General features: G+C 43.0%; 1 protein-coding gene across 1 annotated transcript in view; it reads left to right on the top strand.

The window, feature by feature from the left end:
- The window catches only part of GALNTL5 (polypeptide N-acetylgalactosaminyltransferase like 5), a 45,825-nt gene that overhangs the window by 14,980 nt on the left and 17,486 nt on the right, over positions 1–13,359 (top strand). The window contains exons 4-6 of the mRNA XM_023514460.1: positions 2,634–2,800; positions 5,914–6,036; positions 12,992–13,241. Of these exons, the coding sequence (XP_023370228.1) occupies positions 2,634–2,800; positions 5,914–6,036; positions 12,992–13,241 (540 nt within the window). The remainder of the gene's footprint in view (positions 1–2,633; positions 2,801–5,913; positions 6,037–12,991; positions 13,242–13,359) is intronic.

The following is a 13,359-nucleotide window of genomic DNA, read 5'->3' as shown; positions in this document are numbered from 1 at the left end:
AACTCCTGGGCTCAAGCAAGTCTCCTGCCTCAGCCTCCCAAGTAGCTAGGACCACAGGCGCCTGCCACAATGACTGGCTATTTTTTGGTTGCAGCCATCATTGTTGTTTGGCGGGCCCAGGCTGGATCCGAACCTTCCACCTTAGGTGTATGTGGCTGGTGCCTTAGCCACTTGAGCCACAGACACTGAGCCTTAGTTTGTATTTTTAATCAGAAATTAAAATTGTGTATATTTATGATATACAACATGATGTTTTAACATATGTATATGTTGTGGAACGGCTAAATTGAGCTAATGAACACATGTAAGTCCTCACATACTTAATGTTTTTGTGGTAAGAATACTTCAAATCTACTCCCTTTATAATTTTCAAGTGTATAATGTATTATTTTAGGTTCTGCATGTGAGCAAGATCATGTGACATTCAACTCTCTGTGCCTGGCTTATTTCATTTAATATAATGTTAGTTTCACCCATGTTGTTGCAAATGACAAGATTTCCTTCCTTTTTAAGGCTGAATAGTATTTCATTGTGGACAAATACTACATTTTCTTTATCCAGTCAGCCATTGGTGGATACTTAGACTGATTCCACGTCTTAGCTATTGTGAAAACGCTGCAGTGAGCAGGGGCGTGCAGGTGTCTCTCCCGCATGAGTCCATATCCTCTGGGTGGATGCCAAAAGTGGGACTCTGGGTCAGACTGTTTTTCAAAATGGCTGTTTTAAGTTATCTTTCTAACAACTGTGCAAGGATTCCCCTTTCTCCACAATACTAGACAATGCTTGTTATCTTGATACTAACCATCCTAACAGGTGTGAGGTGATAGCTCTTTGTTTTAATTGGCATGTCCTGATGATTAGTGATGTTGGCCATCTTTTGACACACTTATTGGCCATTTCCGTGTCTTCTTTTGAGAGATGTCTGCTCAGGTCCTTTGCTGACTGTTCAATCAGGTTGTTTTCTTATTGAATTGTTGAGTTCCTTATATATTTTGGGTATTAATCTTTTATCAGAGGTGTGGTTTGCAAATATTTTCTCCCATTCTGTAGATTGTCTCTTCACTCTGTTGATTATTTCCTTTGCTGTATAAAAGCTTTTTAATTTGATATAATCTCACTTATCCATTTTTGCTTTTGTTGCCTGTGCTTTTGGGCTCAAATCTGAATTTGCCCAGATCAGTGTTATGGAGTTGTTCCCCCTCTGTGTTCTTCTAATAGTTTTAAGTGTTATTTTTTAGTTTTTAATCCACTTTGAGCTGGTTTTTGTATATGGTGTGAGATAAGGGTCTAATTTTATTCTGATGCATGTGGATATCCAGTTTTCAGCATACCGTTTATTGAAGAGACTGGCATTTCCCCCACAGTATGTCCTTGACATCAAAAATCAATTGACTGGGTCAGCACCTGTGGCTCAGTGAGTAGGGTGCCAGCCCCATATACCGAGGGTGGCTGGTTCAAACCCAGCCCTGGCCAAACTGCAACAAAAAAATAGCCGGGTTTTGTGGCGGGTGCCTGTAGTCCCAGCTACTTGGGAGGCTGAGGCAAGAGGCAAGAGAATCGCCTAAAACCCAGAAGTTGGAGGTTGCTGTGAGCTGTGACACCACAGCACTCTACCCAGGGCAATAAAGTGAAACTCTGTCTCTGAAAAAAAATTAAAACCAATTGACCATAAATTCATGGATTTATTTCTGGCCTCTCTAATCTGTGCCCAGCCCAGCTGCATTTCTGTAACTAGTCCTGTGAGACGTTTAAGTCATCTTACAATTTATCTCCCCTTTTTTTTTTTAAGTTAGCTCACAAAGGTTTCTGAAATTCACAACTAAAATATTTTCAAATACAATCAAATAATATAGCAATTTAAACTATAATTAATAGTTAATAACTAATGTTACTAGAATTCAGCCTCTATTTCTTCCCTCATGTGCACAAAAAGAAATTTTTTCTTTTTTTTGTCAAGTCCTTGGAAGAGGCGGGTGAGGGGAGGGTGCAGGGAAGCATGATGGCTCACACCTGTAATCCCAGGCCAAGGCCGGAGGACTGCTTAAACCCAGAAGTTTAATGTCTTAGTGAGCTATGATGATGCCATTGTACTCTAGCCTGTGACAGAGTGTAACTGTCTCAAAAAAAAAAGAAAAGAAAAACAAGAAAGAAAAAGAGAAAAAAAAGGACCTGGAAGAAATCCAATTCTACCACACCCACTGTGTTTTGGTATTGTAACAGACACCGTAAATATAATAGATTTTCTTCAAAGGTAGTACAATAAAGTTAATGTGAACTTTTCCATGTGTATGACTCTAATAATTCATTTTTATAACAGGCACTAAAATATAAATAGAATTTGTGTTTATACTATGTTTAAAATATAACTAAGATTACCAAAGAAAGTCTCAGGAAAAGAGCAACTGTTACTGGTGGTGAGGAGCGGGAAACGATTCCGGTATCACAACATGTGAAAGAAATCTTTGTGTCTTAATTTTTGTATTTTTAGATGTCCTGTCATGTTGTTATCACAATCATCAGTTGAAGGAATAAAGAGGGGAAAAAAGATGAACTAAGGACAGGTGTTTGACTGAGACTCCAAACAGCCCAGGCTTTAAGATGGGTCACTTTCTCCCTGTCATTCATGCCTGCAGGTGTCTTCAAAACCACTACTCAACCCACCTACCCACTGCCAGTGTCATCATCTGCTTCCATAATGAAGAATTCAATGCCTTGTTTCGGACAATGTTCAGTGTTGTGAATCTCACTCCAAACAGTTTACTTGAAGAAATTATTTTGGTAGATGACATGAGTGAATTTGGTAAGACAGATCACTGATTATCTTTTCTACTTTGAAGGTGGTGCTCTCTCTGATGGCACTTGAGTATTTATTTTCTACAAAGAATATCCTTGGTGGGTACTGAGGCAGGCACTGTACCCGGGGCTCCTAGTGCACTGGTGGATATGTTGAGTCCAGTCCCTGTGCTTGTGGTGCTTGGGGTCCTGGGTGGGGACAGGGGAGATGTAGCCCTTCCGTGAGGTAAACACAGGGCAGCAACCTCACCTTTAGAGACCCCTTCAGGAAGAAGTGACGTCTTGACTGAGATCTGAAGAAGGAGTTGGAGCTCTCTAGGTAGAGCAGAAAGAGGTGATTTAGATTTAGGAAACAGCACTGTAAAGGCCCTGAGGCAAGAGCAAACAGCGAGTTTTGTGTTTTATGTAGTTCACGTGTGAGTATAGAGTTGGCGGGGTGGGCCTAAAACCAGAGGCATAACAGGGGATGCTCATGAAGGGCATTGTCTGAATTTTTCCTGAGTATACAAGGAGCTATTAAGGGCTTCATGCAGGGAAATGATCATCTAGGAACTTCCCATGAGGGGGTTTTAATCATACCAATTGCAACTGAGTGCTTACTGGTCTTAAGGTCCTCCATGTTTAGCAGTCTTAAGGCATTATGATACTAGCACCCAATCTGCATAACTGCACTTAGAATTTGAAATTAGTTCTCTATTTTATGACTGAGTACCAACCATTGGTAAGCCAGGAGTGCCCAGGCAATGATGTCAGATAGGTTTCAGCCTGAAAGTGCATCCAATCCACTGTGAATCTGACCCACTACAAGCTGGGAAGGTATAAGATGAGGAGAAACAGTAGGAAGAGGATCAGGCAGGAGAAAAAAAGAAGACACCCCAAGAGGCTCCCCCTGCGGGGAGGAGGCTCGGGCACCTCCTGAGTGTGACGAGGATGTTATGCCAGCTCAGTCCCAGCCTGAGGGAACCAGACTGCTTATTTCTAGTCTCTTGTGTGGGAAGAGTGTAGAGATGGCCTGGCCCCTGACGCCCACGCCACCCTTGCTACCTCATCTGTTCAGGAGCACTGAGCAACATGTTTGGCAACTTACAAAGCAAGAAGTCGCCAAGAAAGCCACAAGCAAGGGACAAGTTGGACCTGCCAGGCATGATTCCCCTAGAAGTGCAAGGATCCTGCCATGAGGATACAGTTCCAAAAATGACCAAGGGACACTTCCCCTTGCCTTTTAGAACCACACTATGAGTTAGCGTGGCTGCAATAACAAAATACCATTAACTGGGTGCTTTAAACAATAAACATTGGTTTCTCACAGTGCTAGAAGTTGGAAGTCCAAGATCAGGATGCCCAGCAGGGCAAGTTCTTGGTGAGAGCCCTCTTCCTGGTTGATAGCCATCATTACTGCTGTGTCCTCATATCAAGGGACAAGGGCAAGCTAGCTCTCTGGCCTCTTAAGAGCACTGATCTCATTCATGAGGGCTCCATTCCCATGACCCACGACACCCCCCCCCACGGGCCCACCTCCAAATACTATCATATTGAGGATCATATTTCAACATATGAATTTGGGGGATACGAATATCCAGTTGATAACCTCTGATGATCTGCTCATACATTCTATGCATCGTGCATACTTTCTAAGACATTAAAGGGAAGGTGTGGATGGCCAAGGTGTAGGCATGCTATCAGCCCAGACACCTCTGTTTCTCCTCTCTTAGCCTTTGACTCATGCAGAGCCTCAAACACAGGAAGAAGGGCATTCTATGTTCTGATGGAGTTCAGGATGGACACATTCCTTTAATTCACAATGCCTTCATCAGAGGTTGCAGGGCGGCTTGTTGAACTGAGGTCTGTCTTTCCCAGCTGACACCAGAAGGCATTGCTGATAGACTTCCTCAGCTGGGAGGAGCAGGGCCAGAGGCCCAGGGACCTGTTCCCACCAAGTGACCTGCTGCTATCCAATTTTTCCCCAGTGCTAGCCTCTCTTAACTGCAAGCCAACAGCATGACCACCTTCTGAAAAACACAAGCCCTCCACTTCATGGCAGCAATTACTGCCTTTATCTCCCTCAAGGGCTGACTCCCACGGCCTGGATGCCAGTGAGGTGCTTGCAGACACTTGCCCCACCCTGCAAGTGCAGCTGTGCAGCCATGTCGTTGTCTCTTTCCGGAAACAAGGAGACCCTTCCTTCTGCCAAAATTACTGTGAACCTACTCATATTGATCCCAGCCTCCTGATCAGTTCCTGAGATGGAAGAATTTTGACTTCATCAAGGTCCCTCCAGATCACCTGGTGCCAGGCTCCTTTGTCATCATCACATTAACCTGAAGACACTAAGTGACTGTTAGAGACCAGGCTCTGTGCTGAGTGATGTATTTCTTCCTTCCACTGGAGTGCTGCCAGGAACACAGTACCCAGCCCTTCTCAGAGCTGAGGAAACAAAGGCTTCAGCCATTTGTTAACTTGCCTAAGAGTTCCTACAACATGAGAAGCGTGGTTGTTTACAGTGTGATTAGCACAGTTAGTGGCAAAGTCAAGTTGCACCAAAGCTCTGTAACTTGTGCTTCTCCTATTAAAACTTTAATAGTGATTTATGAAAATAGAATTATTTCACGAGAAGTGCAGAAAAATATTTACAGTTGATTTTGATTTCTGAAAAATATTTACAGTTGATTTCTCCCTCCCCCTTACATAGGATAAAATTTCCTTTTAAAGTTAGAACTTCTGGCTGGGTGGGATGGTTCACACCTGTAATGACAGCTCTCTGGGAGGCTGAGGTGGGAGGATTGCTTAAGGCCAGAAGTTCAAGACCATCCTGAGCAAGAGTGAGGTTCCCATCTCTACAAAAAATAGAAAAATTTGCCAGGCATGGTGATGGGTGTCTATAGTCCCTGCTACTCAGGAAGCTGAGGCAGAAGGCTCCCTTGAGTCCAAGAGTTCAAGATTGCACTGAGCTATGATTATGCCACTGCACTTCAGCCTGGGCAACAGAGCTAGACTCTGTCTCAAAATGAAGTTAGAACTGTGTGGAATGGCATGATTTCCATATCATCAATCATGATGATATTTGTTTTTAATCTCCATAGTTGCAACTTATACATTGTCAAATATTGGATATTTTTCCAGATGATTTGAAAGAAAAACTTGACTATGTCTTGGAAGTTTTTCGAGGAAAGATTAAATTAATAAGAAACCAAAAGAGAGAAGGGCTGATTCGAGGAAGGATGATTGGAGCAGCTCGGGCGTCAGGTAGGCACATTCCTGGGGACATGGGCTAGTCATGTGCTACTGAGATCCTCCTTTCTGTGCAGGAATAAACCCAGGCACAAGCCACCCAGGGAGACCCTCTGTGTCTCCTCCAGCTTCATCAGAAGAGTGTTAATACATCCGGCCATATGAGCCTTTAATCTTCTTTTTCTACTGGAAGTATTCCACTTCCCAATGTCAGTTTGTTATTTTGAATAAAAGAATTTCTTTTGCAGGGACCACATCGTCAGCCCCCATCACGGCCTGAGTTCCCAGATGGCACCAGCTCAGAGGTGGAGTGCTATGTGGGGTAGGGGGTGGGGACTACACAGGAATGAAGGTGTGAGGGAGAGCTGCTGGCAACTCTGAGGCCAGAACCCCACGAGGAAGTGACCAGAGAAAGCTTAGTGCAGGGGAGGTCCATGAAGGATAAAAGAGAGAGGAAGCAGTGTGGGCAGAAGCTGCGGCCGGACGCCTGTGGAGGGAACCAGCCAGTAAGCTGGTTTACCTAGAGGAGCTTCCGCCAGGGTGTGCTTTTCAGAAAGGCTCGGCCCCGTAGTGGGGAGACAGGTGCAAAGACTGCCCAGTGAGGAGTTCCACTTTTACTGTCCCTGAACACAAGCACTGTGCTTAGTCATTGGGGGGAGCACCTCGCAGAGTGTGTGTCCTGGCATCAACTACTGTAGATCCCCGACTTTGGCAGCAGGAAATTGTCAAACGTGCTCCTTACAGCAGATTTTCTTGGAGGGAGCTCTGAACGGTACACTCTCAGGGCTGCCAGCGACAGCCGTTCAGAGAGGTCCCAGATCCAGGTAAGGGGACCAGGCACACAGCAGTCTTTGGATGTGAGTACCATCCTCCCCTGGAGACATGGCCTTGAACATGACTGCCACAGCCAGCCCCCGGGAGGGCTCTGAGCCATCACTGTCAACGGAGCCGCTCACTGAGGGTCCGTGCTGCCTAATCAAGTCCTGCCATCAGAGAGGTGTGTGCAGAACGTTAAGCTAGAAGCAAGGGAGAGGAATCCTTTTGTAAGGGCACTTCATCAGGCCTCGTAGCCACCTAATGAAATGTACCAGCTCCTTAGCAGGGATCACCTCCTTATTGAGTGAAAAGCAAAAAAAAAAAAAAGCAAAATTTAATTCTCTTATTTCAAGTTGGCCCAATCAGGGGAGACACTCTCTCATTTAACTACAAAGATAATGTTCATTGTCCAAAACTCGAGACAAACCACTAACACCATATGGTGTGTATTATTTCAGGCCTTTGTTTTAATGCATTTATATAAATGTTTATGCACACAGTTTTAAGGATTTTAAAACACGTGGAGTCACACTATCTATATTGTCCTGAGACTTACTCTTTTAATTTGTTTTTAATGTTTTGGAACTTTTCAATTACCTTCGTTTGTAATGGCTTCATTGGATGGTATTCCATATGGATTTTACTATTGATCTTCATAATTTGTTTAGCCCCTTCTAAATTAGTAAGTTTTATCATTATTACCAAAAAATATGGCCCTGACAATTCTTAGGTATTTATCTTTGTGCAAATGTGCGATTGTGCTTATGGGATAAATTACTAAGCGTGGAATTGCTGGGTAAAAAGGAATTCTTTCTTTAAATTGTGATGGATAGTACCAAATTGTCTGGAAAAGTTTGCACCAATTAACAGAGGGCCCTTTCTCTGCCACCAGAGCTGGGTATCACCAGTCTCTCTAACCAGTGCCACAGTTCAAAGTTCTCTGTAAAGATTTTTGTCAGCACTACTAAGCATTATGAAGTATATTTCCTTATTTTTATAGATTGTTTACAGACCATTTTTCTGTGAATGGGTGGCTATCCTTTGCCAACTTTTCTATTGAGTTTGTCGTTTTATTGTTGATAAGTAGCGCCTTTATATGAGTACCATGAATCTTCTTAGGTACCCTGAGAATACCCTTCCCTCGTCTCTGGCTTATATTTCCTTCTTTGTTTATGGTGTCTTATGTCGAGCAGAAACTTTTAAGTCTTTCAGTTCACTGGAAATTCCATTTTCTCTAGTTGGACGCAGACTAAACTTTCTAGCTCCCTTCAATGGGAATGACCCTGTGACTAAGTTTTAGCCGTGGGACGTGAGGAAGCTAGCTTGTCCCTCCACAACTTAGTTCCTGTTCCAGCTGACTAGGTGGTCACTACAGTGACTTTGGAGGCTGTGTGTCAAAGAGCCTACAGCAACCTGTGTCCCCAGAGGGCCACATGGAGGAGAATTGTCCGCAGTCAGGAACACCGATTTTGACTTCCAAATGAGGAGAGGCAAACCTCTGTTGTATTTGTTCCTGGAGACATTTTTGATGTACGCTGTCCCTATTCCTGCCTTTCATCAGAAGAATTCTGAAGTTTCATTTAATTATGTTTACTTGTATTAGTTTGCCATAACAAAGCATCATAAACCAAATGGCTTAAAACTTAAATAATAGGCCAGGCACAGTAGCTCACGCCTATACTCCTAGCGCTTTGGGAGGCCAAAGTGGGAGGATTATTTGGGGCCAGGAGGTTAAGACCAGCCAGAGCAAGATGAGACCCCATCTCTACAAAAAGTAGAAAAATTAGCCAGGTGTGGTGGCGGGTGCCTGTGGTCCCAGCTACTCAGGAAGCTAAGGCAGAAGGATCACTTGAGCCCAGGAGTTTGAGGTTGCTGTGAGCTATGACTACACCACTGCAGCCTAGCCTGGGTGACAGAGTTAAGATCTGGTATCAAAAAAAAAAAAAAAAATCACTTAAGTAATAAAATGATCACATTCATCAATGTCTGTTCCCATCCACGGACATTTCATTCAGATCTACCATCGTATTCTTTTGATAATGGTCTGTTGTTTTCTCCATAGGTGGTATGTACAAAGATTTATTCCTGTTGGTCTTGCATTCTGTGTCTTGTTGAAGAAATCCTTACTCTGAGGTCAGGATGATATTCATTTTTAGCTTTTTCTACAATTAAAAAAAATTTGTTTTTTATATTTACTGTTAACCCACGTGGAACTGATTGTTCTGGGAATGGTGTAAAGTAAGAATCTAATGTAATTGTTTCTTTGTGAATAGCCAGTGGTCCCCACACCGCTCCCTGGCTAGTCCAATGCTACTCCACCATTTGTCAAATGTCTGTATATTCCTGGGTCTATTTTGCCTTCCGTCTTCTGCTCTATTATGGTATTTTTTTATTTCTAGGCTAATCATACATTCTCTTGATTAGTAATAGCTTGATAAGAAGTTTTTATATCTTCTTGATATGAAGTTTTCCTATCTTCTTATTCTCTTGATCATAATGCCTGTAGGACAAATATTTCCACTTCAGTCTACAAAATTGTGTTAGCTAGGATCAGTTTATCAAATTCTATGAAGTATTTGTTGAGATTTTCATTGGAATTGCATTGAGATTATAGATTAAAATGCGGGAGATGTCTGTCACTTTAAGCATTTATCATTTCTTTGTGATAGGAACACTCCAATTCCACTCTTTTAGTTATTTTGAAACATATAATAAAATATTGTCTTTTTTTTTTTGAGACAGAGTCTCACTATGTCACCCCCAGTTAGAGTGCTATAGCATCACAGCTCACAGCAACCTCAAACTCTTGGGCTGAAGCGATTCTCTTGCCTAAGCCTCCCGAGTAGCTGGGATTACAGGTGCCTGCTACAATGCCCGGCTATTTTGTTGTTGTTGTTGCAGTTGTCATTGTTGTTTAGCTGGCATGGACTGGGTGAACACACCAGCCTGGGTGTATGTGGCCAGCACCGTAACTACTGTGCTACAGGCACCGAGCCATAATCAATTATTGTTCACTGTAATCACCTTACTGTGTTCCAAATACTAGATCTCATTCCTTCTATCTAACTGTATTTTTATGCCCATTAAACCTGACATGTTCATTAGACGTTGTATGTTTGTGTAATAATATAACACAAATCCCGTAAGTATGTATAACTATTACGTACTTATGATAAAATTTAAACATTATGAAAAATAAAACACAAGAAAGTAGGGGGAAATTTGTATCTTTTCAATAAGTGTTCCCATCCATGGACGTTTATTCAGATCTACTTCTATATTCTTTTGATAATGTTTTGTCTTTTTTCCATAGATACTATGTGCAAAAATTGATCCCCATTTATCTTGATTTTGTTTCTTTTTTTTTTTTTGAGACAGAGCCTCAAGCTATTCCCCTGGTTAGAGTGCTGTGGCATCACAGCTCACAGCAACCTCCAATTCCTGGGCTCAGTGAGCCTCCTGCCTCAGCCTTCCAAGTAGCTGGGACCACAGGCACCTGCTGCAACACCCGGCTATTTTTTGGTTGCAGCCGTCATTGTTGTTTGACGGGCCCGGGCTGGATTCGAACCCACCACCTTAGGTGTATGTGGCTGGCGCCTTAGCCACTTGAGCCCCAGGTGCCAATCTTGATTTTGTTGTTGTTGTTCTTTTTCAAATTGTGATTGGGAGTTTGCCCTTCCATTTTCTAACTACCACTGGTATATAGGAAGGAAGACGCTTTGTGCATCTGACCTTGTCCCTGGAAGCCACAGTAAGCTCTCCTAACGGGGAATGGTTAGTTGGTAGACCGTCTTGCATTTTCAACTGAAAATAGACAGTTTTGCTCCTTCCTCCTCAAATGTTGATTAAAAGCAGAGCTCCTAGGCTTCCCTTTCCTGTTCCTGACTTCATGAGAATAATTCTGAAATTTACTTATTATGTTTACCTATATTAGTTTCCCAGGACTGCTATAACAAGGTATCACAAATCAAGTGGCTTAAACAACCGAAATATAGTTTCTCGCAGTTCTGGAGGCCAAAATCAAGGTGCAGGCCCAGTCATGCTCCCTCTTAACCTGTAGGGGAGGCTCCTTCCCCTCTTCTTCCACCTTCTGGCGGTGGCTGTCACCCCGTGGCTTGCGGCTGCTGCTCTCTAGTCTTCTCCTCTTTTGTCACATGAAGTTCTTTCTGTGTGTCTGTCTGTGTCTCTTCCCCTCTTCTTAGGACACCAGTCGTCTTGGATTAAGGGTCCACTCTACCACAGTAAGATTCAATTATACCTGCACAGACTCTGTTTCCAAATTAAATCACCTTTTCAGGTACTGGGGGTTAGAACTTAAACATATCTTTTGCCCAGTGGAACACAACCTGCAATGCTACAGTAGAGATTTTGAGGGTGTTGTTTGTTCGTTTAAATACAGGGTCTTGCTCTGTTGCCTAGGCTGGAGTGCAATGGTGAGATCATAGCTCACTGTAGCCTCCAAGTCCTATGTTCAAGCCATCCTCCTGCCTCCGTCTTCCAAGTAGCTGGGACTACAGGTGTGTGACCATCATTCCCAGCTAGTTCTTAAACAATTTTTATAGACATGAGAGTCTCACTATGTTGCCTAGGCTGTCTCAAACTCCTGGTCTCAAGTGATCTTCCTACCTCAGCCTTCTGAATAGCATATGCCTGGCTGAAAATTAGGGACTTGAATAGTATTGTTACTTCAGATTTTTTTTTTTAACAAAATCCTAATGGATAGGTTTAACGAATGGGTAGTGAGAACTAAATATAAATCCTTACGTATTTCACAAAAATTGATCATTTACTTAAGCATAGATTCTCTGTAAATTCCCTGAAATAGATTTTGCATACCACATTCTTAAACATCAATTCAAAAATATTGGAAAAGTAAAGCAATAAAATAATACATAGATCAATAAAAATGAAAATATTCTTAAGATGTTAAAAATGGTTGCTTTGGCTCGGCGCCTGTGGCTCAAGTGGCTAAGGCACCAGCCATGTACACCTAAGGTGGCCGGTTCGAATCCAGCCCACGCCTGCCAAACAACAATGATGGCTGCAACCAAAAAGTAGCTGGGCGTTGTGCTGGGCGCCTGTGGTCCCAGCTACTTGGGAGGCGGAGGCAGGAGACTTGCTTGAGCCCAGGAGTTGGAGGTTGCTGTGAGCTGTGATGCCACCGCACTCTACCCAGGGGGATAGCTTGAGGCTCTGTCTAAAAAAAAAAAAAAGGTTGGTTTTAGGGATTAATCACGAGTATTTTAATGTTATTTAAAATAAATACAGTGAGTTATGTTTAATGTAAAAATGTAGACACTGACTAAAGAAAAGCAGAAAATAAAGTGACATAAGAGAAAGACAGGAAATGGTGAGTGAGAGTCAAGTCCACAGTCCTTGTTACTTTCCAAAACAAGTCAACAGAACTTGCAAACCACAGTCCCTAGAGAAGGTGCGCTAATGGGTTACTCCAGGCAAGCAGACAGCAAGCTCCTGTGCAGGGAAAGATGGAGAGCAGAGATCTCAACTTGGAAGTCGGTGAGCAATGGCGTCCTTTTGAATAATTCCACAAATATCCTTTGGAGGGAGTATAGGAAAAGTCTCGTGTCAGGCTTGGCCTCGTTCCTTACTCATCACAGACCCTAGAGAGAAGTTGACTGAATCTAGAATCACCAATAAGGACTTCAGATAGAATCCAAATGAATGCCTGATAGGTTAACAGTAAAAACAATAAATAGTGTAATCCTTTCTCTAACTACAGAGCCAACAGGGGCAGAGCAACTTTTTCTTTTTCTCTTTTTTTTGAGACAGAGCCTGACGCTGTCGCCCTGGGTAGAGTGCTGTGACATCGCAGCTCACAGCAACCTCAAACTCCTGGGCTCAAGCAATTCTCTTGCCTCAGCCTCCCAAGTAGCTGGGACTACAGGTACCCATCACAAGGCCGGGCTATTTTTAGAAACAAGGTCTTGCTCTGACTCAGGCTGTTCTGGAACCCGTGAGCTTAGGCAATTCACCCGCCTTGGCTTCCCAGAGTGCTGGGATTATACCATGCCCAGCCCAAATACATATTACGTATAGTAAATAATCAACCAACACTAACTGCACTGAACTTTGGTTTGTGTGGCCTTGTGTTTCATCCTTGTGGTCTAACAGAACCCTGTTCTTGCCTCCCCAGGGGATGTCCTGGTGTTCCTGGACAGCCACTGTGAGGTGAACAAAGGCTGGCTGGAGCCCTTGCTATACTCCATTGCCAAGGACCACAAAATGGTGGTGTGCCCTCTGATAGATGTCATTGATGAGACCACCCTGGAGTATCGGGCCTCTCCCGTTGTAAGGGGAGCCTTTGACTGGGAACTGAAATTCAAATGGGATAATGTTTTCTCTTACGAGATGGATGGACCAGACAGACCTATTAAACCAATCCGGTGAGATTTCTTCAGATTTTAAGAAAATAGTGTATTTGTATTGGAACCTGGTAGGGGGAAAGCACCTTTTACTTTCAGAGATTATTCCTTCGATTTTTCTTGCACTTTTTTTTTTTTT

This window comes from Otolemur garnettii, unplaced genomic scaffold (genome assembly GCF_000181295.1).
Source record: "Otolemur garnettii isolate 467f Iridium unplaced genomic scaffold, OtoGar3 scaffold00053, whole genome shotgun sequence".
Classification (NCBI taxonomy): domain Eukaryota; kingdom Metazoa; phylum Chordata; class Mammalia; order Primates; family Galagidae; genus Otolemur; species Otolemur garnettii.
This window is presented reverse-complemented; position numbering and strand designations above follow the sequence as displayed.